The sequence below is a fragment of the Homalodisca vitripennis genome, chromosome X (assembly GCF_021130785.1).
Source record: "Homalodisca vitripennis isolate AUS2020 chromosome X, UT_GWSS_2.1, whole genome shotgun sequence".
Classification (NCBI taxonomy): Eukaryota; Metazoa; Arthropoda; class Insecta; order Hemiptera; family Cicadellidae; genus Homalodisca; species Homalodisca vitripennis.
Genome location: NC_060215.1, coordinates 36,626,278 through 36,653,979, shown reverse-complemented (window position 1 = coordinate 36,653,979; position 27,702 = coordinate 36,626,278). Strand labels below are relative to the sequence as shown.

The following is a 27,702-nucleotide window of genomic DNA, read 5'->3' as shown; positions in this document are numbered from 1 at the left end:
GTTTGGTTTGTAATTTTTAATTATAACCAATGCTAATAGTGTGAGAGCACACAGCACTGTGTTCTAGATAGTAAGAGCAATACAAAGTCTCGTGATATCGGATTCATACACAAAATTCATAAAATATATGGTAGTTATTTAACTCTCATACATGCTCATTAGACATGACATAAACAAATTTACAAATAATTCTCTATTCCCAAGTAGTTTAGAAGCACAATATTAACAGTACGGTAAAAGACAAAACGTTTGAATAGAAAGAAACTACAAACTTCACACACGTTTATTCTTTAAAAATTAATGATTAGACACAACTACAAAATTACATTCATTTAAGCAACAGAACTGAAGCAGATACCAACAAGAGAATGATGTTGATAATGGAGACTGATGAAGAAGATTTGACATAGTCATCAACCCACTTCGAGAGGGACATTGCCTGAGGGGTAGATGCCCAAGCCTGCCGCTTGTCAATGGCTGGGATCACAACAGATTGCAACTGTTTCTTTAGTTCAGCATCCACATTGGTGTCGTTCAGTAAAGTATGCACCTGCATCATAATAACATCAGTTTAGTCATCACCATTTTATCCCAAAATATTTAACATCACATTGCAGCCTTTGGAGCATTTGGTGGAGGGGGGGTGACTCATGACAAGAAGGTAAGGATACCTTTCTCATTGAACTTAAATGTTAGTAATAAGTTTACTCACCAAAACCAGAAAATAATAGTGTTAACTAAGTATGTAGGGGCTCCGTAAGAGTTAACAATATTATTCAATACAATTCAGTTCATACATTAACTACAAATAAATATTTTTTATAATACAACCAGTATCAAAAAATTTATATTACAATCAAACCATCAATTTCGATATTTTACAACTATTTTTGCCTTAAAACATTTATAAAGATTTTCAATTTGACTTATGGTTCCATTTAACAGTCTTCATTGGCTTGTAAACAGGTACATTAGTTATCTATTAATATTATATTATTTTTAATATTCATATTAGTACTGTCTAAAAACTAACCATACCAAATATTCCTCAAGCTTATTTCCTTAGTGTAATGTATGTAAAATATATGTTGAAAATATTATGAAAAACATTTTTATCTACTGTAATAATTACAGTAGATAAAAATCTACTGTAATAATCTTATCTGTTGTTATTATTTTAAAGTAATAATACATCAATGAAATATTGTTTTATTAATGACCCATCAGATCCTTCCTAAATGTGTCTGTCCCTCTATGTCATAACTTTTAATATAGAATGTCCTAGAGACTTGAGACTTTGTATATAGGTTCATCTTGGTCAAAGGAAAAACTCTTATTGATTTTGGGTCCAAAAGGTCAAAAGTAAAGGTAAAAATTAAATTCTAACATTTTTTATTGGTCTTTTGTGTTACCATGATGGCAACAAGAAAATCGCAGAATGAACAAATTTGTAAGCAAGCTGGGTACAGTCATATGACATATCGTGTGACAATGTACCACAAACAATGAAGTTACTGTGTTCAATTATTGGTAAGACTTTTGTTACATCTTGTTTTTAAAAACTCTGTTGTATCAGTTTATTATTATTATTAGGTTTATCAATATTTTTGTTCTTTTTGTATATATTTTTACTTTAGAGCACAATTTTTATTTCTCTTTGCATACCATACAAGTTAAATTTAATTGCTATTTTTTACAATCTGATAAAACTGTATAAAATAGTACCTACACACAAAATGTATTATAGAAAAAGTAATTACATTGAAGCTATATTGTTGGGTTTTCTTTGTTAAATGCAATTTTAAATAATGTATGTTCAGAATAAATATACTGTCTTATTGATACATTGTTGGAACAGTACAAAAAACAACTGCTGGTAATAACTTGTATTATCTGTGAAACATGGTACAAAAATATGAAAATCTATACTATTATATAAAACTCTAATGGTGTCTGCCTGCATGTTCGTGGTGTGTGTGTTTTATTCAATCACGAAAAACTATTGGTCTGATTGCACTGAAATGTTACATGGATGCTCTTAGGGTTTCTGGTTAACATATAGGCCTACAGGTATTCTTATTTTGAAAATCCCTCTGCGATATATCCTCCTGGTCTCTAAGGTTACTGAAAATCTCATATTGGTCTCTAAGTTGCATTACAGCAAACAAATGTTATTAATTGAAAGAGTCTGTTACATGTAATCAACTGATCTGTGTAAACATTGTTTTATGACACCACAACCATACGTTTAATCAATTTAACCAGTATTTTAAATTTGCTTACATACATAGTTTTTAACACACAGAGTAAACTTATTTTAACCTTTTCTGCAACCGCTGTTTAGCACAGAGTAAGAAAATATTCAGATAAAAGAATTGAAAAATTTTAGTAAAATTGTACTTTAAACTGTACATTTTAGCAAAAATTAATTATGCTGTGCTTGGTCATAACTGTAATTTAGATATCAAAGTTACTATCTAACATTTCCTATAAATTTAAAGACTGTTATAAAATACAACTTAGTTATCTTTTGACATAGGAGGCTTCTCAGACATGCTTATTTATATACATTCTTGACAACAAAGAAAACTCAATTGTGGCACCAGAAATATCTTAAGACTGAAATTAAACTACAATAGCCGAAAATAGACAATCTATGACCAAAATGGGTTACTCACAACTGTATATACATATTTTCTTGATTGGGGAAACAAGGCAAAATCAACTGTGCACAAAAAAAATACTAAGACTGGAGTAAACTACAATGGCCATAAATGTACACTTTTTGACATATTTTCTTCATTGTGGAAACCAAGCAAACTCAACATTGGCATTGGAAATATAATTCACTTGAACTAGAAGTGCCCATACACAGGCTAAGCCTACGAAAGCGTGTGCAAAGCCGCCAGTAATACCTAGTTAAATATAATTCCGCAGATATGCTGTGTTCTGGGTGGGATAGAGGGATGTGTTAATGTACAAGTTATGGAAGTAAACAGTTCAATCCATTTCAATTCATGACCGACATACTTCTCAATGAAGTGTAATACAAATATACAAGATATGGTTAGATAACAAATGAGTTAAATAGCATTGACCTTCAAACTAACCATAATTAGTTCAAATATATTTGAAGGTGTAATCAATTACATTTTCTTCTGTTTAGATTACATAAAATAACTTCAAAAATAATGTATTATTTGTTATTTTAATAACATTCTATTAATGAAGAAGATTCTGCTATATATTTTTGCTAGTAGTCTATACAATAGTGTATTATTAATGTTGAACTTAACTAAATTTTGTGATAAACTTTACAGCTTTGGGTTAAAGAAGCAATGCAAAAAATCTCCCGGAATTTCCGTCATGAGGGCTATTGCAATAGACAGATTTCTATGAAACGTACATAGAATTTTGATTGTTTAAATGCTGAGTTTGAATCAAGACTGATTACAACCAAGTACAACATTTGATAGAATTTCTTTCTTCTGTTGTATTAGCATGATTTGCCCATTTCTTTTCAACATGTCACAAACCCTGATTTAAAACCGACCATAATAAGTATAAAAAAATAATATGGTATGTTGTTTTTACGTAAAAAAAGTAACTTCCAAATAAATAAGAATGTTACACAATTTGAGGTCTTTTATAATTTAAATTAAAATCTTGTTATTATTATATTCTAACATTCAAAATCAATTTCATAACATATAACAAATTGTATATATCTAAACATACATAAAAAGTGGAATTTATACATTTTAGCCATATATGTGAGTGTATATATTTTTGAAGCATATGTAACATTTTGAGGAGGCTGTGTACGACGACCCGTGATAACGGAAACGTCTGATGATGATGATGATGTAACATTTTGAAACTAAAAAAAGGTGAACAGTTTATGTCCAAACATTCTTAACAATGTAACTTAATTGTATTCTTCAATGCAATGTTAAACTTATAAACAAATTTATTAAATTAATTCAAGTATTACAGATGCTGTTTGTTTCATGTAATAAAGAAACAGTGCAGAGTGCCAATAAGATTGAATAAGAACAGGCTGCTTAACCCTCTCCTTATTAAATTACCATGACACACCTCTTGTGCTATCAGGCTACATTTATTTAGCCAATTTGCTGCAGGAGAATACGTATTAGCATTTAACATTCTATTTGCATAAAACTATTGCATGTTGTATATCCTTGTAAAGCTTATTACATCATCTAAGGTAAAACTAAAAAAGGTATCTCGTATTGGTAAATATGAGGTTAAAGCAAATTAAATAATAATTCATAAAAATTTACCTTTTTTGTGTCTCGCTCCTTTGAAAGTTATGATAGTATGTTTAATTTAAATGCGAATGAAATAAATTTTTACTTCCATTTTCTCTTATAATGAATCTTTACTCATTTTTTCATGTTAATAGTCTAAACAAACAATTGGTTTTGGAGAAGAAACTGTTTTACTCTCAATGGAACTATACACAAAATGTTTCATACATTACTTCTACTTAACAGATTAATGCTAAAGTTCAGTAAACAAGGACAACATTACTGTGCTTGTCCAGGAGAAGGTTAAACGATTTGTCTGTTTGTTATACTATACAGTGGGCCTGCCCTGTAACAATTATATAGCAGAACATGTCATGAAATCAATATTGCCTACAACCCTGGATATGTTACCACTCTCCGTGACTCTTGAAACAGCTGAAAAGTTCTTATCAAGTGATACAAAGTTAAAGACTTCAAATATTAGACCACAAAAAGCAGTTTGTAATTTCTTAGTCATGTTTGTGAACAGACACAGACACAAAGCTTATTAAAATCAGATGAGGAAAGCCTATACAACCCAGCTTTAAAAATTCAAGAATTCTCAGAGGACACAGAACAAATACCACTGCAAAATAAAAAATATTATAAAATATGTAGAGAAATTATGATGAAAAGATTGATATACTTACAATTTTTATTTGTGAATCTTGTGTAATTAATTGAGATATGGTGGAAATAACAGCAGAAATCCTTGGACCCAAGCTAAAAAATACAATAAACAATTAAAAATTATCTTTGTAAATATGGATTCAAGATCATTCATTAAATACAACAGAAAGGCAATCTTTTAAATAATCTTTTATTATTCCCTGGAGAAAAATATTTAAATATTTAACTATAAACTGGATAAAGAAAAAAAATTCGTGATACTTACGCCTCACTGACTCGTGTGTAATTAGCAGCAATGTATTGCAGTACTGGTATTACACCAGTCTGGTAACCAGCGAGTGATCGGAAAGCAATCCAACGATCTTGCAAGCGGACGTAATTGGCAGATGTGTCGGTCACAGCATCTAAGTAACTAGTAAATAAAACAAACACACTCTAGTATTTACTTTCCAAGAAATAATTTTAGTTTAAAAATACTGTTTTTCTTAAGGAGTAATTTTAGATGTCATAAAGCTCTGTAAAATTCAGTTTTGCTTGTTGAATAGCAAAGAAAGTCACTTGCAAAAGCAGAGTTGTTTTGAATAGATTTTTTTTATTAATAGTGATTAGAAATTAAAATTACCCCATTTTCCCACTTCAGATATAACTCCCAATGGACTATTATATTACATTGAAAATCACAATGTTTCCTCAGAAACGTCACAAAAGAGCTGTTTTTATACAGCACACTAACTTGTAAATGGCACAGATTTAGTACCTCTCTAGTTCAAGGCATGTTAATTCAGCACCATAAACTTATCCATGTGTTGGAATAGCACCCTCTTACTTTCGTGAGGTGTCATAAGTGAGCCCTTTTGATGATAGCTAAAGAATTCATACACATTCAAGACTTAAACCTTAAACAAAACATGATAATTTTGTATTGAATGTATATGATATAAATCTGAGAAGTTCAGTTGTTTTTTAGTTGACAATGGTACTCAAAGGAATAGTATATTGATTCCAGAGAAGATATTACCTAAATATGTTACTTCAGTCCATCCTAAAGAGGCTCCATAAAATAATTTAGTAAGTTGTTAAATGTTGAAATATATTCTAAATTGTTAATTTCCAATGGGTCCACCTTATACACCAATGAAGTATAAGCACTTTTGAAACCAAAAGTCCAATAATACTTTAACTAACATAGCACTCACATTTTTTATTTCAATCATTATAAAAATAAAATATACTAAATTGAAATTCATAACATTTCAAGCATTCACGTGTATGCCATTGTGATGGTGACTACATTTAGTTCAGTTATGAGAGGCTGGAATTCTCCACACTCAATCATGCCTATATGAAACATTTTTGTAGTGGTTTCAAGATGGAATTTTTGACAGGAAAATAAATGGGTGCATACGATTAACTAAATAATACGATTATATATGTGTCGACATAACTTACTTTAAAACTAACTTAATTTTAAAACTTTACATATTTAAGACTTACTTTTTAGAATAAGTTAAGGCCTTGTACTACACTGAAATGTATAAATAAAGTAAATCAAAATCTAATAAATAAATTAAACTCACATTTTGATGGCATCAGTATTAGTTACACAGCCCATTGCGTACATTATTCGAAGCTTCTCAGCAGCATTATCAGAATTCAAGTAAAATGACCAAACATCCATAAAAGCTTCTACAGTGGGCTCCATTTGAAGGCCAGTGCAAAGAACAGTCTGCTTCACAAAAGGTTGGATCCTGAAACAAAGATTTGCAGTGAAAAAATCTTTTTCTGAACTCAATTGTGGAATATAAATTAATTTATTATATATACTGCTGGAGTTGGAGTATATTTTTAGCAAGAACGATCGGTATAGTGAAAAACAAAATTATATCAGTGCATTAAATTAAACGCAAATGAATTCATTTCATAGTGTATTACAGTATATCACTTTCATTATTTCTAAAATGTAGACTAATATTGGTCTTTACAAAATTAAAAAACTTACAATCTAATACTTTTATAACATGTACAAACAAAAGTAATGCTTTTAATTTCCAATATAGACATCAATGCAATGTATTTATGTGGGTTTGAGGAGAAAAACACCTTTATTCAGATAGAAGTTTAATATATTACTAGAGAAGTTTAGTATAGTATATAACAGTCTTCTGTTGTTTTAGTTGTAGGACTAGCTACAGTGATTTTGAACTCTTACAGTTTGTTGAGCGCTGCAGTTAATACACCGGTTTCATCTCATTGTTTTAAAAATTAAAAGATCTACTTAAAATTGTAATCATATAAAAACACTACACACAGAATACAACACACTTAACTAATACTACTGGTGATAAATCATTTAGAACGGGTAAACTGCTTAGTCCGTCCTGGAAGTACGGGTAGATTATGTATTGGACTATATCCACATGTATGTTCATTGATATTAATGGTAAACTAATTTAATTAGTGTCACTTGCCTCTATTCTCAGCTCTTTTTCTCACTCTGTATCAATGGATATTCTATTAACTGTTGACAAGTCAATGGGAGGAAAATGTTTGTTGGGAAGATAATAATAATTATCCTCCTGGATAAAAAAACAGTATGGGAACTGAACAAGGCAACTTGCCAACTTCACTTCTACACCATCAAAGTAAGAATATATAACATAATAGATTGGAAGTGGTTATTGTGAATTCTTAGATTTCATTAAACTGTAGTGGTAAATTTTTGAGTTGTAGATACTTTTTTATATCAGCAGGTTTGGTGAGTAAGAGTATATTTAATGAAGACTGGTTTTAAATACAATTCATAGGTTTTAAACTATGGACATTTATATTCAAATTATTTTGATAAATGTTGATTTGTTTTATTTTAATGTAGATAAGATTGGACAAAGAATAAAACATTAGAAGTAAATATAATCAACTTTGTTTGACCTTTAAACCGGTAAGATACTGTAGCCAATTCACACACTCATACTTGTATAACTTCTGCAGATTGTTGGCATCATGGAATAACATTTACACTAGTCGTTTGTGCTACTGAATATAATTTATTATTACTGAGTTCAGACTGTCTTCAGTCACAATATCTATATTGTGAATACTATTTCACCTTTAATATCTTTTAATTATAAATCAATTCTAATATTTTAATATTTATTAATTGTTGAATATAAATAATCACGTACACAGTGGTGCTCCCTGGTAACACAATTTTATAGTTCCGCCCATTTCACCTAGAGCGCTCTAGTACAGACCCGCGCTAAACTATCAAATGCCACTAAATGAAGACTGCCACTGTCATGAGTCACTGGTGAACCATACAACAATGAAATAATGCATCTTTTATGAGTCACCGGTGACTCCATGTCTCAATATGGTGCAGAAACGCCTTGAAACCCTGAATATTATGATGTGGTGGTAATTATTTTGATGGAAACTTTAGTCAGTACTGATGAGAAGAGACTTACACATAGGTCTTATTACTGCGCCATTCGTCAAACACTGTCTTGGAAAAAGTTTGACAATCCGGAAGACCAACTTCACAAGAAAAGAGCCCTGCTGCTGCCACTGTCGTTGTAAACAAGAAGTTATCTTTGTTTGCTTCAAGATTGTTCAAAAGGAATTGAAAGGGAGGAAGCATAGTCCTGCGAGCATAATCCTGAAACACAATACAATCAGACAAAATATTAAAAATTACACATCCAAATAGGAATTTTATTTCGTCAAAACTTGTAGATATATATTAGCCATATTCCATATTTAATACATATATCTCTTTAGAGATCATTTAAGCAGAATACAAGGACATGCCTTTATAAACAAATAAAAGATATTATGAAAAATTTCAAAAGTTGTTATCAACATAAGTAGTGCAATGTTTTTCTGTGTATGGAATTACTGTACTTGAGTATCCCAGAAATAAAATGGAGTTTTTTAATGCTACAAAGTATTTTTAAAAGATTGATTGAATATATTCTTAACCTGCCAGTGGGCATATAGCAATCTACAGTATAGCAGAGTACAGAAATACTGATTTAATTTTATTGAATTAATTGTTGGCCTTTTAATTTCTCCTTCTTTATACTTGTTTGGGTGAGTATATGAAACAATGGTGTAGGACTCAAGATTTCCCATGTGCAGTCTAGGATTTGTCTTTCCACAAAAGGCTCGATGTTTGCACTGCACACGCCCACTTACATCTCAGTCTTTTCCATCATGCACATTTCTTCAAAAAAACTATTATGTTTTGTTTGTAGATTTTGAAGTTTTAGTGGATTTCTATGAAGAAAAATGACAAGGCATTTGATGGATAGTGTATCAAAAGAATAAAGAGATAACAAACAAAATTCAGTGACATACCTATGGAACCTATTGACCTAGATCCCTATATAAATTCTTGTGTATCTGCTGTAAAGATGTTCACCCTCAAACAAGTGGTAAGTGAATTATGGTATTCAGTATAATTAGTGTTAACTATATTATCTAACACTAAGTTCGGTATGCACAACAAAATGCATCCTTCATTTTTATCTCTTGAATTTACATTTATTATTGTTGTTTTATTAAAATTGTTTAATAAAAACATTGTAAATTGTTTAAAAAAACGATATTATAGTTTAATAAAACATTAGAATCATGCTTATATTTTTCTAACCAATTTAGTCACAGTAAAATAATATATCATAACTCAAATCACTGTTACACATCACTAATTATCACTTATCACTAATCACTAATTAACATTTCATAATACACCATAGTTTCTACATACTTTTTATATTTTATTTATTTGAAATATTTCATTGCACTATTATTTGAATTTTTATTATTTTGTATTAATTCTCATGAAATATATTCATAAGATCATATTGGGTTAGCAAAAAACATGTTCTTTGTTTATGAATACACAATACTATGCATGATTTCAAAATTTCACATAATTTCTAAAAGTGTATTCAAAAGATTGAAAGCGACCACTGGCGGGTAAGCTTTTAGCAAAATATAATTTGTCCGATCAGTCAGTTGATTTCAAAACAATACTACTATAACACTTGAAGGTATTTTAAATTCTCAAGGATAACAAACATGATAGGAACCACCAAATATTAACTAAAAACACAAGAGGCAACTTGCTGAGCTTAATGTTGGACCCATTAATCATTAGTTGCTAACTAGGTCTACCATACTTGATTCTGTAAAATCTATAGCAAATTATTTAATGTAGTTCTCGAATGTTTACAGTTGTTAATTATTATTTTTGAACTAAGTTGAAGTAGCGGGAAAAAGTAACCAGTGCCAGATAAACTCTTGTTATAAAAGTAACTACACTCCAGTGCAAAACAAATAAATAAAGCTTAAATTTAAAATTTGATTATGAAAACTTCTTATTTTACTGATAATATCACACTAACATTTAGTGCAAAACATTAGTTACATGACACTACTTCACTAACTTAAATTTATTTTTAAACTATACAACGACAATTATTTAAGGTTACAGGGAAGGTTCATGATGTCTGAAATAATTCAATTTTCTTCTCCCTAACTTGAGGCAAACCTTACAGAAATTAAGTATTTTATAGATATCAAGAAAGGCAACCTCGATGTCCAATCGAGAAATCAAAATAAATTTCAGTGTTATTAACATTTTTATGCTTTTAAGATGTAACTTTCATTGAAAGTAGGAACCAGTGTTCTCCCAAGTACTGATGTGAAAACCCAAAAAAATTAATTTCATAATATAATCATGTTTATTTACATTATACACAAGATGTTTAATAGTTTCATTGCTGTAATAAAATAAACCTTAAATTAATTAAATGCTACAACAATATTCCCCTGGCTTAAAAATCAAACAGTAATAAATGTTCCTGTTTACACAAATACACTAGTTGTTTACAAAGTAAAATAAAATCAATCACAACAAATTTAGTAAAAGAAACATTTTATTCCTGCAGTTAAGAAACTAGATACCTTTTTCCTTGGTCAAGATAAAGACAAAACCTTAACACATTGTATGACCTTTACCGTGTTTGTTTTGGAAGGCAAAGGCAGGTTATATGTTTACAATGATAGCCAATTTAAAGCTAGGAGTGAGAGTGTATCAAACATAAATGGGACTGCTTATCTAAAACATTCTGAGAAGTCGTTGACCTACAATCGGCATGTACAGGTAGCCTGTATTATTAGGGAGAGGAAGAAACTGACCGCAGCTCTCTTGAATCCCTTTACTAAGAAAACAAATCATGAGTGAACAAAAAATACAGACTATTGGAACTAAGGAAGAACAAAACAAGAACCTGGAGAAACTTGTGCAAAAACATTAACAGCCTACCAGAGGCTACCAGGCTTCAAACCTTAGAACTGCTTCTGGAGACGCACTTTCCGGGGGGTCACCTGACTCGAAATGAGGATATTTATTCTCTAGTCAAGGGGAGATCCAGCCGAGAGATTGCAAAAGCAGACAGCGGTCTAACAGACCGCACACACATGAAAGAATTAAATTAAGATCATTCAAGCCATTTAAATCTCCTGGGGTAGTTGGTATTGGGGTGGTTGGGCCCTTCTTCAAGAGGGGCTGGACATCTTATTAAATACTCACATCATTCTGTTTAGAAGCAGTTACACCTTAGAATATATACCAAAAAACTGGAGGACAACTGATGGTGTTGGTGCCGAAAAAAGACAGGGATCCGACTCAACCCAACTTGTACAGACCCATAAGCTTAACCTCCTTCATGGTGAAAACTATGGAAAAAATAATAAACAGACACATAAGGGACGTAATATTACCTGACCACCACTCAACACGCTTATATAGAAGGTAAATCAACTACCACCACTCTCCACAGTTTAGTGGAAACAGTGGAGAACACCTTCGACGAAAAGGAAGCCCATGTCAGCGTCTTTATGGACAATGAAGGAGCTTTCGACCAAGTAGCATATCAATCCATGGAGATTGCTATGGAACGTTTTGGAAGTTCCCCCAGATGTAGTCAAATGGATAGTAGCCCTCCTAAAAAGCAGACAAGTAAAAGCAAAGTACGGACACGAATCTGCCGCAATCACGGCCCGGAAAGGCTGCCCCCAGAGGGGAGTTCTGTCTCCTCTCCTGTGGGCGATGGTATTCTTAGCAAAGCAGAGAAGAGGGGAACAAGGCTACTATGTTATGCGGACGACCTAGTGCTTATGGTCAAAGGAAAAAACAAAGGCACGCTGGAATGACTAATTCAAGAAGAACTAAACCTCATAAGCAACTGGTGTCATGGGGAAGGTCTACGGGTCAACCCATCTAAAACAAATATAATAACCTTTACCAGGAAAAGAAAGTTCCAGCTTACACAACCTGTCCTGGAAGGAATCAGTATAAACCAATCAAAAGAAGTGAAATACCTGGGTTTAATCCTGGATCAGAAGCTCACTTGGAACTCACATATTGAAAACAGAATATCCAAAGTGTCAATGGCCCTTGGGGCCTGTAAGAGACTATTTGGATTTAAATGGGAATTGAAACCCAGAATGATATATTGAATCTATGAAACCATAACAAAACCAATGGTCACATGTGCTGCCTTAGTGTGGTGGCCGAAAGTAGAACAAACAATAGCTGCTAGAAGGCTACAGAGTCTTCAAAGGCTAGCTTGCTTAACCATCACGCGAGCGATGAGCTTCTGCCCAACACTAGCAATTGAAGCGGTCCTGGGATACACTCCTCTAGGGCAGGAGGTGATGAGAACAGCCGTTCTAAGTGCAATGAAGCTTCTAGGAACAAAGGAAATAAATACTACCTCCTTAGAAGGCCACATGAAGATATTGCAGGTATTTCCTGAGGCTGAAATGCTAACCAATATGTCAGATGCAATGGTTAAGAAATACTCCTTTGATAACCAATATACGGTCTTTATTGAAAGTAGGGAGAAATGGATTAAAAAGGAGGCCTATCTTACAAAAGGAGTCCTGAAGTTCTACACAGATGGTTCACGCCTTGACTCTAGGGCAGGATACGGAATATAGGACCAGGAGTTGACATGACTGTTCCCCTGGGAAGACATGCCATGGTTTTTCAGGCGGAGGTTATGGCAATAGACTCATGTTCCAGAAGGCTCATACAAATGAGGACAAATGGATTAAAATACTTAATACTTTCTGACAGCCAGGCTGCACTAAAGGCACTCGATACCTCGAGATACCTCGTTTGACTCGAAAGCAGTCTGGGAATGTAAGAATGCTCTAGCTGAGCTGGCAACAAATAGCAGAGTAACACTCGGTTGGGTGCCGGGTCATGAAGGTATTCATGGAAATGAAAAAGCAGACATCCTCGCCAAAAAGGGAGCGGAGTCCATAATGGTGGGGCCTGAGCCAGGTTGCGGGATAGCCTTCTCCAACAGTAAAGCTCTGGTCAAAGATTGTGAAAAGAGAATAAGAAAGATTAATTGGAGCAGAGCCTCAGGATTAAGACTATCCAAAATGTTTTTCTCTCTTTACGTTAAAGGGTGGACAGCTCTCTTATAAGGAGATATAAGCCTCCAGAATAAGGAGGATATAAGACTAATATTAGAAATGTTGAAAGGACATGGCCCCCTAAGGAAACATCTTATGAGGGTGGGCCTTAGCCAGACTGACGAATGAAGACTCTGTGAAGAAGAGGAGGAATCAGCAGGGCATATCTGGTTAGATTGTCCTGCCATCTTATAAACTCGGAAAAGATTCCTGGGAGCATATCTCCTCATCCCCAAGGATATTAGAGAACAGGAGCCCTCAAATCTGATCTGTTTTTGCAAAAGCCTCAAACTTTGAGGACACAAAATTAAAGTAAGGGAGGCGCAAAGGTCCTTTTAGGACTAAGCATGGGGACAAACTGTCCTTTTCCCTCAGGAAAGAAAAAAAATCAAAGAAACAAAAGAAGTGCATGTCTCTGTGGAACAGTGGCAAAAGAACCAAGTTTTTCTTTTTATTGTGCTTGCCACAAATCATTTTCTAAAGAATGATAACAAGAGCCAAGACCATCGCCCAAGGACGTGTGTAACCAATGTCAACATTGAGGCAGTTTCATCTCATTAAGGAAAATCAGTGCATAACTCTCTTTGAAACTATTGGGGAACTCAATATCAGTTACGGAAGAGACCAATGGATCATGATTTGAAATATCATAAAGTGTCCGCTAAGAGAATTCCATGTCTGTTACCAGAGGATTACAACCAACATTGATTGGAAGTTTTGCAGTGGTTCTTCAATCAATTCCAACAAGAAGGTGAGGCTTTTTTGAATCACCAGTCTTGTTACCTGTGATGGAACTTGATGCATTATTACACAGCTAAGGCAAAAAATGCTAGTATAGAGTGTAGAAAGAGTTGCACAAGAGATGGCAGAGATACATGCGGTTGTCTGTTGGGAAAGTAATGGCAACAGGTTTTTTTTATTGGCAAGGTGCTTATCATGTTGATTTTTTCCATGACCAATACACAATTAATGCACAATATTATTAAGAAGTACTGGATGCCACAAAATTATAATTTCAAAGGAAAAGGAAGTATCAATCAGCCAGAAGTGCATTAGGATGGGAGACACTGGAACATCCACAGTATAGTCCAGACTTTTCACCTTCTAACTTTCATCTTTTGGGACCCTTCAAAGAAGTGCTTAGAGGACAAGGAAGCAGTGGAAGTGTTTGTGCTCAATGGCTAATAAAATTTCCAAGAAGATTTTACGATGACAGAATAAAAAAACTCACAATCTGAAAAGAAAAATGTATTACATGAGTAGGAGAATATGTATAAAAATGCCTAGAGTTAAAAAAGATTAACCAAAATGATAAAGTAGTAATCACTTCAGGGGTTAATCTCAGTGATGTAACTAAGAGGGGGAGGGTGAAGGGGTTATAACCCCACAAAAGCCCTGATAAGGTTGTAAAGTATATGTATAATATCAATACAACTTGTTTGAAATACAGTTTGTGGATGTCCCATCCTAATGCAGCAAATTTGCTCGAGAGGTGTTTTACTTTTAATTAGGCCAATAGGCTTAAAACTAAAAATTAGACAATAATAAATAAAAATTCATAAAAGAAATTAATAAATTAGATTAAGATCAATAGATAAATTACTTAAATTTGATAGATAAATGAATAATTTATTTAAACTTAGATTTAGTCCAATCCCCCGGGGTACTGTGCTCTCCAATCAGATTCATCAACCCCACAAAAGCCAAGTCACTGGGCTAATGATTTCAGCAACAATGCTCCTGGTTCTCTTAGACCATCAACATGATTCCAGTAACTGCTGTTCTTTGCAGAGAAAATGGCACACACACAAATTTATTCATAGTTTCAATATTTACAAACATGATACGGGAGAAGCTAATAATTTAAACAAAATTGTGAATGAGACTGGTAAACTATTTCTCCAACAAAAATTTGTTACTTAATCTTGAAAAGACAAATTTTGTCTTATTCAGGACTCGCCAAAATAAATGTGTAGACAGTCCAAAGATCGAAATTGGACAAGTAAAAACTTAATCAATTAGACAGTACAAAATTTTTAGGAATGGTTTTAGACAAAAACTTAACTTGGAATGAGCATACACATGCAGTTCTAAATAAATTATCTTCTGGGTTGTATGCTTTAAGGAGCATATCAAAATTCTGTAGGTTGGATGTTTTTAAAATTGGTTTATTTTGCCCATATACACTCCCATATATCTTTTGGTATTGTGTTGTATGGTGCAACAAGTGATCAAAATTTACAAAGTATTCTTCACATTCAGAAACAAGCCATTCGTATAATGATTAATCTGGAGGATCGTGAATCGGCAAAGCAACATTTTCAAACTCTAGGTATTCTTACTGTGTATGGCTTGTACATATTAGACATTGTGGTGGCTGTTAGGAAGGCTAGGGATAGACTTCCTGTATTGGGATCATCACATGGCTACTTGACTAGAAATCGAAACCAGTTGGCAGTACCAAAATCAAAATTAGAATTTAAGAGAAAAAACCCATTAGTTGCTGGAGTAAAGTTTTACAATAGTATCCCCGAAAATATAAAAAGCATTCCTAATGTCAAATTGTTCAGACTAAAATTAAAAGAATATCTTGTTGACAAAACATTATACTCATTTAATGAGTTTTTTGAGAGCAGAGTGGAATAAACTATAGATTATTGCTTAAGTATTAATTATACTTTTGTTTAAATACATACTGTTTTAGCAAATTAACTTATGTATTTAGTTCTTAAATCTAAGTTCATACTATTGACACCGTTTATATTTGTATATTTATTCTTGTTATGTAATGTGCAAATGGTAAATAAAGATTGTTTTGAATTTGAAAACTGAATAGTGTGGTCGTCAAAGGTAGTAAGACTGTTAACATTGTACTTCTTGAAGGCACTAAGGCAGCATCGTAGCTAGATGGCAAGAGCGAAGCAACCGACAAGAACAATAGATATAAAGACATGGTAAGTAATGTGAATGTTCTAGCTGGACGGCAAGAACTACAGAAACAAACTTGTTTGTATTTGGTAGCGCTACATCAGTGAAGCAGTAAAGCGACATCTGCCTCAATCATCGTCAGGTGATCTTCAGTGTGAGTTGTTTTATCAGGTGAAGTTTAGTGAATTACTCATGTCAGTGGTGCAAAAGCACCCCAGTTTCTAGAATTTGTACAACATTAACTGATGAATGATCGATTGTGTGATTCAGTGGGAGAGGTAGTGAATTGACCGAGTAAGTTATTTGATTTCTTTACAAAAAAGATAAGGTTGTATAGTTTGATGCACGATTATCCGAGGAGGTTGGTACTGACACCACCTCGGATATAGAAAAATTTAAATAATATGGGGCCTTGAAAGTAAAAGTAACATAACATTCCTCTAGAGTGAATAAAATTGACCTTAAAAAAGATAGATTATTGTTGATCAATAGGAAACAATTGATTTTATTACAAATTACAATTAGTAAGATTCATAATGATTTGCTAAAAAGTAATGTTAGTTCATATTGAATGCAAGTGTTTATCAATTAGTCACAGGGTCTGATTTTTTATTTTTCAATTTTTTAGTACAGAATGACAGTTCCAAGTATCATGCGTTCATGATGTGCCATTCTAAGTGGACACACAAAAATTATGAATGTGTTTTTTATGAGTAATAAATATCAATTGTATTTTTATTTTAATAAGAGTTAACATTTACAGATCATTGTTTGTAATAAATTACGAACAAATAACACAAAAAATTAATTAATCAAAACTTAAAGAAACAGATGTGTTGAAATGTTTTAATTTTTATATTATTAATTTTTCTTGGCTTACTTACTTAATGTCAAGGGGACTCACATATATTAATAACATATCTTTCATTACATCCAACACGCTTAGTATAAATATACGAGAAAATTATGCTATGAACTTTACCAATTCTCTAGCCATGTTTCAGTTAAAGATTAATAAAAACAATGAATTATTTGAAATATTGAAAAAAATCAGGCTGTTACAACATGTTTTAATAATTAATTGAAGAGGTGGTTACTGTAATATCTGTCCCTTGTCCTTGTAAAATAATTAAAACATATTGATTAAGGTTTCCTGCTATACCAATTCACAGCGCACTAGTGCAAGTATTCTGTTACCTTTCCAGCACTTTTGATTGTTTCTAATATGAAATTCCTTTAATAAAGAACATATTGTTCAACATAACAGGTAGAGGCTTGAAATGGTTAAAATCATACACATTCAGTTACAACAAAAAAGGTAATCATGAAATATACCAAAACTATATTTCATTAAAAACATAAAATACTAAACAACATGAAGTATTTATAATGTATCTCAAGGTAAAATTTTGGGGTCACTAACATTTCATGTAGATCCAGTTACTTTTATGTGGATAATAAAACAATTTAAATCTTAAGAACTAGTTATTGATTCAAACATGATCCTTGAAAATAATTTGATTCAACTTTTTGTTTGGTTCAGAACTAGGTCAACTGTATGTTAGCAAAAGTCATTAAAATGAGAAGTATTATATGTGTATGCTTAAACAATTTTATAACAGTCTTTGTGGCTACCTGTAGAGTGTCACCAACGTTAGTGTTGTAGTAGATGTTGATCAAGAACCTCATGTTGACAAAGAAGGCATTCCAGGGTGCCAGTTCTGTCTCCTTTGGAAGGTAAGTAGTGAGTCCAAATGCTGTAGAATAGTCTAAATGACCAGTCCGAGCCAAGTGTAGAGCATCATCAATTATCTGGGCCCTGTTGATGCTGCTGATCTGTTTAAAGTTGGAGTCCAGCTGGTTCTTGAGTTTGTTCCAGTTGAGAGCATCGTAGTTCACTCTGTAGAATCCTGAGAAACAGACCATTCACAAATGTATCAGAAACATGAGAAGTACACAAGCTTGTTTAAAATGCCTTTTGGCAAAGTCTTGGGTGGCAAGGAAGGAGCAGGAGTGAAAGAGCTGTTGCATGTCTCTTTGTAAGGATTTATAAATTTAATTTAATTTTGCAGAATGTATATATATATACATTCTGTTCTGAAACTAATCTTCATTGGTAACCATTATAATTTGTCAGTAATAAACAGTTGGACCTACCAGAATATTATGTCTACTGTACGAAGTGATTCTTTGAAAGTAATTTGAATTGTTTCTTATTTTATGCTTTGGTAAGTGATTGAGAGTCTTAGGCCGGAATAGTATGATTTTCTCTTAAAGAGGCTAAGCTGATGCACATAGAAGTAAACAAGATTTTTTTAAATATATACATGCATTGTTCCAGTTGAGAAACTCTACTTGATCATACATGAATCTTTAAATACTTTCACAAACTTATAATTTATTGTAGAATTATGGGAGATGTCTCATTTTAAAGATATGATAATACACATCCAAAGGCTTATTAGTTCTTTCGATATTTTTATTGAATATTCAGAAAAGCATTGCAAACTTAAAAGAACAACAATAAACAATAAATACAATACAATGAACAATAAACAACAAACAATGAACAATAAATTGTTCTTCATCGTTAAAATATTCACTTTACAAAAAAACTAAAAAAGAGACTAGATGTCTATTGATCATGTATTTAAAATGTCACATCTTCCACAATTCTACAAATAAAAAGGAAATTACATTACTTGGGGTTTGAAGTTTATGCTCTTATGGGGAAAAACTCAATGTTGTATAACATAGACGACTCTGAACAACTAATAGTATCATAGTAAAACAGTGTAATTACAGTGAAGCAAGTGGATCAGTCACAGAACAAAAAAGGTACTTTAAAACAAAAATTTAAATGAGAAGAATCCTATAATCACAAGAGAGATTTGAACAATAACAACTACTAACCAAGCAATGTTTTGAACGCATTATGAACAATGCACATATATACATTTTTATAACCATGTAGTACTAGCATACCACATCAGCACTACTTTGAAATGAAACCAATTCAAACTAATTTTTATCAGCTGTTCAGTGGAAGTTTAGCACAATGCGTCGTTGCATCTGCTGTACTTAATGAGTTCAGTGAGTTTTGTCACTCACATGAATTTTCATGGTATTTCAGGGTTTTATTAAATATATCCAAACTGAATATACAATACAACAGATGATTTAAGAGAGAACCTTACCCTTACTACATATGTTTCTTTTGTGATTTTTTTTAAACATGCAAGTTATATGAAGAACGCCTCACAATTTATACAAACAAAATTAAATATTAAATTATTATTTGTGACATAATCATGGGAATTTTTTAAAGACAGAACATACAACAATATATGAGGGCTATCCAGAAAGTAACAGACGTTTTGAAATTTAAAATTAACCAACTGAAATAGGAACATTTTACTATATACATTTAAAAGCTACACTCTTAAGCTACTTTTCAACGTAATTCAAATTGAGACATTTATCATAACATGACATAATTTTTCGATTTTAGCTTTGTATAAATCTACCGCTTGAGATCTTAACCACTGATTAACACCAGCATGAAGTTCAACGTCACTATTGAAGCGCTGTGTTGCGAGCCAGGTCTTCATAGCTGGAAAGAGGTGGTAGTCACTTGTATATATACATAACCTAATTCTGATGGAATCCTTAATCCATGCAGACTTGTAAACACATTTAATTGTCAATAAAGTCAAAAACTGAGTGCCAGTTTTGCTCTTATAAATAATGTGCTTACTTTGTTATCCCACCTAAATTGGGCTAAACATATTGGACATTATATATTTTAACACAAAACTGCCTACTTTGTATCCTTTCAGATGGAGGTAATAGAATAATTATGCAATCAGTAATAAATATACAACAAATTATATACAGGGTGTCCAGCAACCATTCGAACAAACTTTGCCACATTGTTCAGCAGGCCAAAACTAACAAATAATGCAATATAACAGGTGCCCTATTTCGCTTCGTTTAGCGTCTGTCTGTCTGTATGTGTTTTTTGGGAAAAAAATTACTACTCAAAAACCACTTAAGATACAGAATTCAAACTTAACAGTTATGTTAACCTAGTGTTGTTCCTTTTCAGTGAAAAAAATAAAACAAATATCTCATTGCATTTCAAAATGGCGGTCGTTCAAAATTTTCAAATTGTATTAGCTTTGAAACAGCTACTTTGAAAACAAATTCACCAGGATAACTTTTTTTAGCATATTTTATTACCAATTCAACAATTTTTTGTTTCAAAAAGATTGAATAACAAATAACTGAGTTACAACACCAAACGTAAAAACAGGTTAAATCCATGCATTGCAAGTACATACAACAATGTAGTGGATTTTTACGAATAAACTTTTTAAGGTTCTTTATTAAAATAGTGAACAATATTATAACCTAAAAAAAATATAACTATCATTTTTGTTCCATTTACAGTAATCAATGTGTTTACACACACACAAATAAAAAAGAAACAAACTATTCACAATGCTCTTAAAAAAACAATAGCATAATATTACATGAAAACAGCTGACCAACAATCAGCAACCAAATCAGGTGTTTTAAATGAAGAAAAACTAATAAACAAACTATCAAGACATTGTTGAGCAAGTCTATGTTTTGAACGTGATTGTCACTGTTTGAATGTTCTATTCTTCTTTGTAATTCCTGTTAGTTTTTCCTGTTAATTTAAATTTCTTAACAACACTAGGTTAACATAACTGTTAAGTTTGAATTCTGTATCTTAAGTGGTTTTTGAGTAGTAATTTTTTCCCAAAAAAACACATACATACAGACAGACGCTAAACGAAGTGAAATAGGGCACCTGTATACTGCATTATTTGTTAGTTTTGGCCTGCTGAACAATGTAGCAAAGTTTGTTCGAATGGTTGCTGGACACCCTGTATATATATATATATATATATATGTAATGAAAAAAATGTAAAGTACCAATAATGACATAAACATGTTTCATACGAAAACATGTACAACACTATAAATATACACCACTCTTAAAAGTATAGACATATTACAGTAGTTATATCATTGTTTTAAAACCGCTGTATATAGACAAAATCAACATTGTACTTTTGAAGGGACCTTTTTGTTATGAAGTATGTCATTATGTTACTTAGTTCAACAATTAGTGGATTACAGATTGTAAAAATCATTTTTTAGACTGTTGTGCAACACTCAGCACAACTGGACATAGGATAAGAATTTATTACAAACAACAATTAATTCACACAAGATTTATTTAAGAAGTCATGGTGAACAACAAGTGATTAAAAAAATCAAACATAAACAAAAAATCACTAATTCATACCCAAACTTTTAATTTATAATATACTAGTACATTTTCTCTAACATAAACACCTATGAAATAAAAACCAGAATATTTTATAAAATACTTTACTAGATGCTTATTGGCCAGTGCACATCTATTGTGTACTAAATACCCATAAATGGTAATGTGCATAGTAAACTAGCTAGGATTGGTTCGCAGTTTTGATAGGGTCATTGCACTACTTTTAGTGTTATCTCTTACCCACTCTTTTCAGAAAAAAACTGCTAAGTTTAATTTTTTATGGGAACAGAGATTTGTTCTAGTTTACAGTTATTGATAAACCAATGTTATATTATAATGGAAAATATTTTTGATAATTAACGAAGTCAATCTAATATTAATTTGAAAAATAGGCAACAGCACTACAAGGCCATATTTTGAAAAAATATTATTTTTGTACAAATTAAAATATCTATCACTTTTTAACTCTACTGTATTTTTAAGTAAGGTTAATTTTACTTTATTAAATAGGCCTATCTAAAGACTAATGACTAAACATTGATGTCAATAGACTAAATTTAATCATAATTAGGCCTACTAGAGAAATGCTTGTAACAAAAGTGCTCTTTTACAGAATATGGCCTTAGTTTAAAAAATCTAAAATAATAAAATGTTTTAAACTAAAGTTCTAGGAGTACTGCACAATATACATTAATGTAAAATATCAACAAAATCACTCCAGAATTTTTAGCTCATGGTTTACGGAATAATGTTCAAAACTTTTTTTACCAGTAGTTCTAAAACTATTTTTAGCAGAACTTCCGAAACAGGTATTTAAAAGAAAAGCAGTATACCTTCTTTTTTATAAAAAGTTCATGAGAAGTGATTACAAATACACCAGTATATCTAGGACATTCGGCTACTGTTATTTTCCAGTTTCCAGCCTTTCCAACAAAAAGCCTCCTTTTGTGTACAAAGTTATTTTTATGACTGCCTACAGAAACCAACCATCACATCCTTATTTTTTAAACCACAAATCCAGATCTCCTGAAGATCTGAGTTCCTGGGATTGAGTTCAAGATAGTAGTAGTTTTACAACCAAATCTTTAAGACATTTGGATAATTACTCATCAATTTGACACTTTTGGGAAAGGATGTCCATGATGTTTGGTATTTTATTTTTCAATGGTTCAATATAAACCTTAATGATTTCTTGGTTCAAGTTTAAAATAATAATAAGTTTTGCAGCTAAAATATTTGGCACGTGAAGGATAAATACTTACCAATCTGATCAACATTGACGATGAGCCAGCCATTGTCTTTAACAACAAGTTCGTTGGTCGTGTTATCAGAGGGGTACAACCAGTGCTTTTGAGCCTGGGCGGGGTCAAACTGGCTCTCATTTTGGCTTGTGTATACAATTGGCACATTCCACATGTAGCTGGATGTGTTCGACTGTGCGTATGGCATCTGCAGTAGACAAATATCTCTGTCAGTTATATGCAAACCACTTGACTTATGTTAATAGAATACATTTATTCACGTTATAAAACAGGCTGTACTAAAAGTTTGTAACTAATTAAAACTAATTTTTCTCTTATAACATAGCCTATTCCTGGCTATCACTTACAAATTTGAAAGTTTGAGTAAGTAGTGACAAAACGTCAGTACCAAAATTTCACCTGTTTAAAAGATTTACTACATTCACAACAAGGTTAAGTTGACCTGCTGGATGAAATTCCTCAGAATACCTATTCATCCCTTCGACAAAATAAGATAACCTACTTACAAAGGAAAAACTAGTGACTAAAAACTTACCATAAGCAGTGAGAGTAAAATGTATGAAATAGTTAGAAGCGATTAAATTAAAATTCTTAGTAACATTTTATTTTACTAGAGCCTAATTCTATTATTTTATATATTATATATTATATATTTAAGCTATGGTGGAATCTGTATCATCAGACATCCTGTAATAAGGAGTGTGGATGGGGTGTGAAGTTGCACTCCTCCTGCTTGATAACATTTTGGTCAAACATGTTTGGTATCAAAATTCAACTAATTAATTTCTTGGTAGAATAGTTTTACAGCTGAAAATATTCTTCAGTCTTGTATCCCTCTTCATAAAGACAGCCAATGTTTCCAAACTGACGATACCGATTTACAAACATTACACCACAGCAGTTTACAATTAATCCTTGTAAAAAATATATCAACCAGTAATTACAGAATACTTTTTTGCAAACTGCAAACGAAAGCTTTGCATGCAATTTCCTATTGAATAACAAGTATGTCATAGGGATATTGTTTATAATGTCATATTAAACACTCCTGAAAATATATTCAAGATATTCAAATCTGATTAATTTCAGAGTACATGAATTTCAAGTTTAAAGAGCAATGTTTTCAGACTCTGAAGTTGGAGAGTGAAACAATTTTATAAGTGAAACAACATTCGACAAAATTTGAACGAATAGCTCCAACAATTTCAATAATACTTAGGCCAGAGTGGAGGAATACCAAGTCTGTAGAAATCTGAGTAATAGCACTTACGGTGTAATATAATTTTGAATTAGAATTAGTCATGTTTAAGGTACATATTAGCTCACAATTAATTTTTAAGAGGTTCAAAGGTTAAACAAAATTGCCACTGACTCTTATTTCAGGTTTAGCAAGTGAAGAATTATTTCTGGTTCCAATCAATTATATTTCACGCCATAGTAGGATATGAAGTAAAACAAAATATAGTTCCTCAAGAGTTTGCAACTCTATTCAGTCATTATGAGTTGATGTTCTTAAAGAAAATGTTTTTATTTGTCTACCAGCACATCACACCACTAAATACAGTAAGAAACCCTCTTACATTGGATGCAAGATCTACAACTCACTCCCTCTGGATCTGAAGAATCTTACTGGAGGAAGGCAACTCACAATCAACTCAAAGACTGGCTGGTGCAGTGACCCTTCTATATCATAAATGAATATTTTGACTTAGTAAAGGACCCAAACAAGACTTTGTAAAGCAAGACTGAACTTTGTAATGTACAATTGTACTTTTATAATTTATTGCATTTTAAGCTTGACGCCATGTTATTTCTTGAAGAAATTAACAATAAAGAATTCTTTGATTTGATTTGATTTAAACATAAGGCACGTTTCAAATTTCATTGTTTTAGGACATCTCAAAATTTAAAAACAAAAATGTAGTTCTTCTAGGGGTTGTAACCCTATTTTAGCTGGCATGGGTGGTTTATCTACATGAAAAATGTTTTCTACTCGTATTTCTAATAACAATCATGCTCTCAACCAAACAAAAAATCAAATATCATTCCAGTAGGACATCGGAAAGTTGAACATCAAAATTATAGTTTTTCTAAGGGTTACAACCCCATTCAATTCCTATGGTTATGTTCATTAACATCTTTTTTTCTGTTGAAAGCATAAGATACATTTATAAACATTTTCATCTTTCTAGGACATTGATAAGTTTAAAAACAAAATATAGCTCTTCAAAGGGTTGAAACCCCATTTCAACCTCTATGGGTGTATTGATCTTTATTAAAATACTTTAGTTTTGCTAAGTAAGTCATGATATATACAGTACATATGCCAAATTTCAACATTCTGTGATATTGGGACAATTAGTGATGAGTGCATGAACGAGGGCCTTTTATATGTAGAGATAACCAGTGCTTAAAATGAAAGTGGGCATTCGAAAGCTATTGATGATACCAGAGGTGAAAGTTTACTCAGGTGATAACAATTTCTTCTTGTCTAGTATTATATGGATGGTTAACATAAGAAAGAGATTACGGTTTAAAAAAATAAAAGTTAATGTAACTTAAACAAATTAGTAAACTTATAAATATATGGGTGCCAATTAACTCTCTCTACAACTGTCATGCTGCCCAATGCCCTACATGAGGCTGAAAGCCCTCTTTTGACGCAGAAGAATTCTATATAAATTTTTAGAGTATATTTGACAAAATCCAGTCTAGATTCCACTAAAAAAATATAACCCAGCTTGAGTGGTTCTTGTCTGTAAATGTTGAGAGGAACCTCAGGGCATATATAACAGTACTAAGCTGCTTACTCAAGGTTAAAATATAGGTCTTTCATTTCAGTGGCATTTGCAGAAAATTATTCCTAAGAGGGCCCACACAATAGGTGGTTTAGGAAATATAAATTACCCTCCAAAACTAGGGGCTTGGAAATCTTCTCCCGGGAAATGGTTCAACTTTAAGAGGTCATAAATGTGTTCTAGCTTAAAACAAAATACTGGGTGCAAATTTTATGCTTGTCTTTAAAAATTTTGGGGAGGGCTTGAGACCTCTGAGCCCCTCTTAAATATACCCTTGTCTCATTTTAAATCTAAATCAAAGTGGGCTCCTAAAAACTTTGTTCAGTATATGGCGAACTATGGAACTATGAATGGCGAACTATGGTTTACTGAATAATTTTCATTATGTATAGTTTGATATTTTTCGTTAAGTGCGTTTTTTAACACATTTAAAATCAATTTATTTGAAGAAAACCATATTGCAAGTTTATCGGTAGAATTTTAAAACAGATCAACACCATAGTTAGGGGATTTATCATTAAATATAAAACTGGTATCATTTGCAAAAGATAAATAAAAATTAGATTAATTAAAATATTCTTTTAAAATTTACTAAAATTTTGTGATAAGCAATTTGTTATATCTTTTAGAGAACACTTGACTATATACAAACATTTTATTATATATGTGTGGAAATTTATATTATTAAATACTTTAACAGATATAACACTTAGGACCAAACATAACAACGAATTCATTATGTTTGATGTGCAATGATGAATAATAAAAACAAAAAAATTTTAACTTTATTTCTTAAAACTAAGATATACTAATAAAACGGGATCATTAACCTTCTTATAATATAATTATTTGTAATACAACTTGATAGATTTTAGTTCATAATCTTTTTTTATTTAATCTTATTTTTGCAGTAAAAGATTGGCACAATTTATTTTCAAAGTTTTCTTTTTAAATCAAAACTTACCTAAATTCAAAAATTACCTCCAAAAAGATACCATCAGAATCATTCTTAAACTTTAGATGGGTGCTCACTGTAAGAATAGTTTTCATAATTTAACTATCATAGCCTTTTATAGTTTTAAAATTGTACTTTTAATTTACTTCACTTCAATTTAAACGAACTTTGTCAACAAAATTTAATCAAAAATTTATTTTTTTTATTACAAAAATTAAATTAAATCACAGATGTTACCAAGGGTTCATTCCAAAATGTTGTATTATAATGAAAGGTGTAGTATAATGGATGATGAGGAATGATACATTTTCATCAATACAATGCAACTGTGAAACATTAAAGATATCTCTTTCAATATTGTACTTAAAACGTAATGACTATTATTTAATCCCTGAGATATTTTCTGGAACTGTCAGTACTATATTTAAAAGAATTTGATATTATTACCCAATTAACCGCTCAAACAAACCGACCTGAGAAAGGATGTATGTGATGTTCTCGGTTCCAACCTGGCTGGAAGTGACCGTGATGAGAGGATATCCAGGCTGAGTTGTCCATCCCTCCAGGGTGTCATTGATAATGGCTGCATCTTTAGATTGAGCCACTAGTGCTGAGAACAACTTCTCTGGAGTGCCTGTGCCATCTCTGGAAAAGGAAAGAAGTCCAATCTCTGGAATTACTGGCGGATAACAAAATAAACAATAAACTATTACCAAACATGTATTTACTTAAACAAGTAACTGTGATTCGGGGACTGTAGTTCATTCAGCTGGAACTGGAGTGTCCAATATTTTTACCTTAATTTACATTACAATTGGGAAATAACTTTAACTTGTTACCTGACTTTAGTTTCTGTTAACTAATTTGTTTCAATCATTTCATATAATTCTTCTTTTGTTGGGATCTGCACTCAAAATATACACTTTTTGTAAATCCAACTCTTTGTCTCCCAGCATAGTGTTTTATAGTTGAGTAATCTACCTAAATCTAAGTATGCAAT

General features: G+C 31.8%; 1 protein-coding gene across 4 annotated transcripts in view; it reads right to left on the bottom strand.

Annotated features, from left to right (window-relative positions):
- Window positions 1-269: 269 nt before the first annotated feature.
- The window catches only part of LOC124368909 (aminopeptidase N-like), a 68,256-nt gene continuing 40,823 nt past the window's right edge, over window positions 270-27,702 (bottom strand). For all 4 annotated transcript variants that reach the window (XM_046826438.1, XM_046826437.1, XM_046826440.1 and 1 more), the window contains 8 exons: window positions 27,176-27,347; window positions 22,950-23,136; window positions 18,000-18,274; window positions 8,405-8,595; window positions 6,518-6,688; window positions 5,206-5,352; window positions 4,961-5,033; window positions 270-550 (listed from right to left, as the gene is read on the bottom strand). In XM_046826438.1, the coding sequence (XP_046682394.1) occupies window positions 329-550; window positions 4,961-5,033; window positions 5,206-5,352; window positions 6,518-6,688; window positions 8,405-8,595; window positions 18,000-18,274; window positions 22,950-23,136; window positions 27,176-27,347 (1,438 nt within the window). In that variant the 3' untranslated portion in view covers window positions 270-328. The remainder of the gene's footprint in view (window positions 551-4,960; window positions 5,034-5,205; window positions 5,353-6,517; window positions 6,689-8,404; window positions 8,596-17,999; window positions 18,275-22,949; window positions 23,137-27,175; window positions 27,348-27,702) is intronic.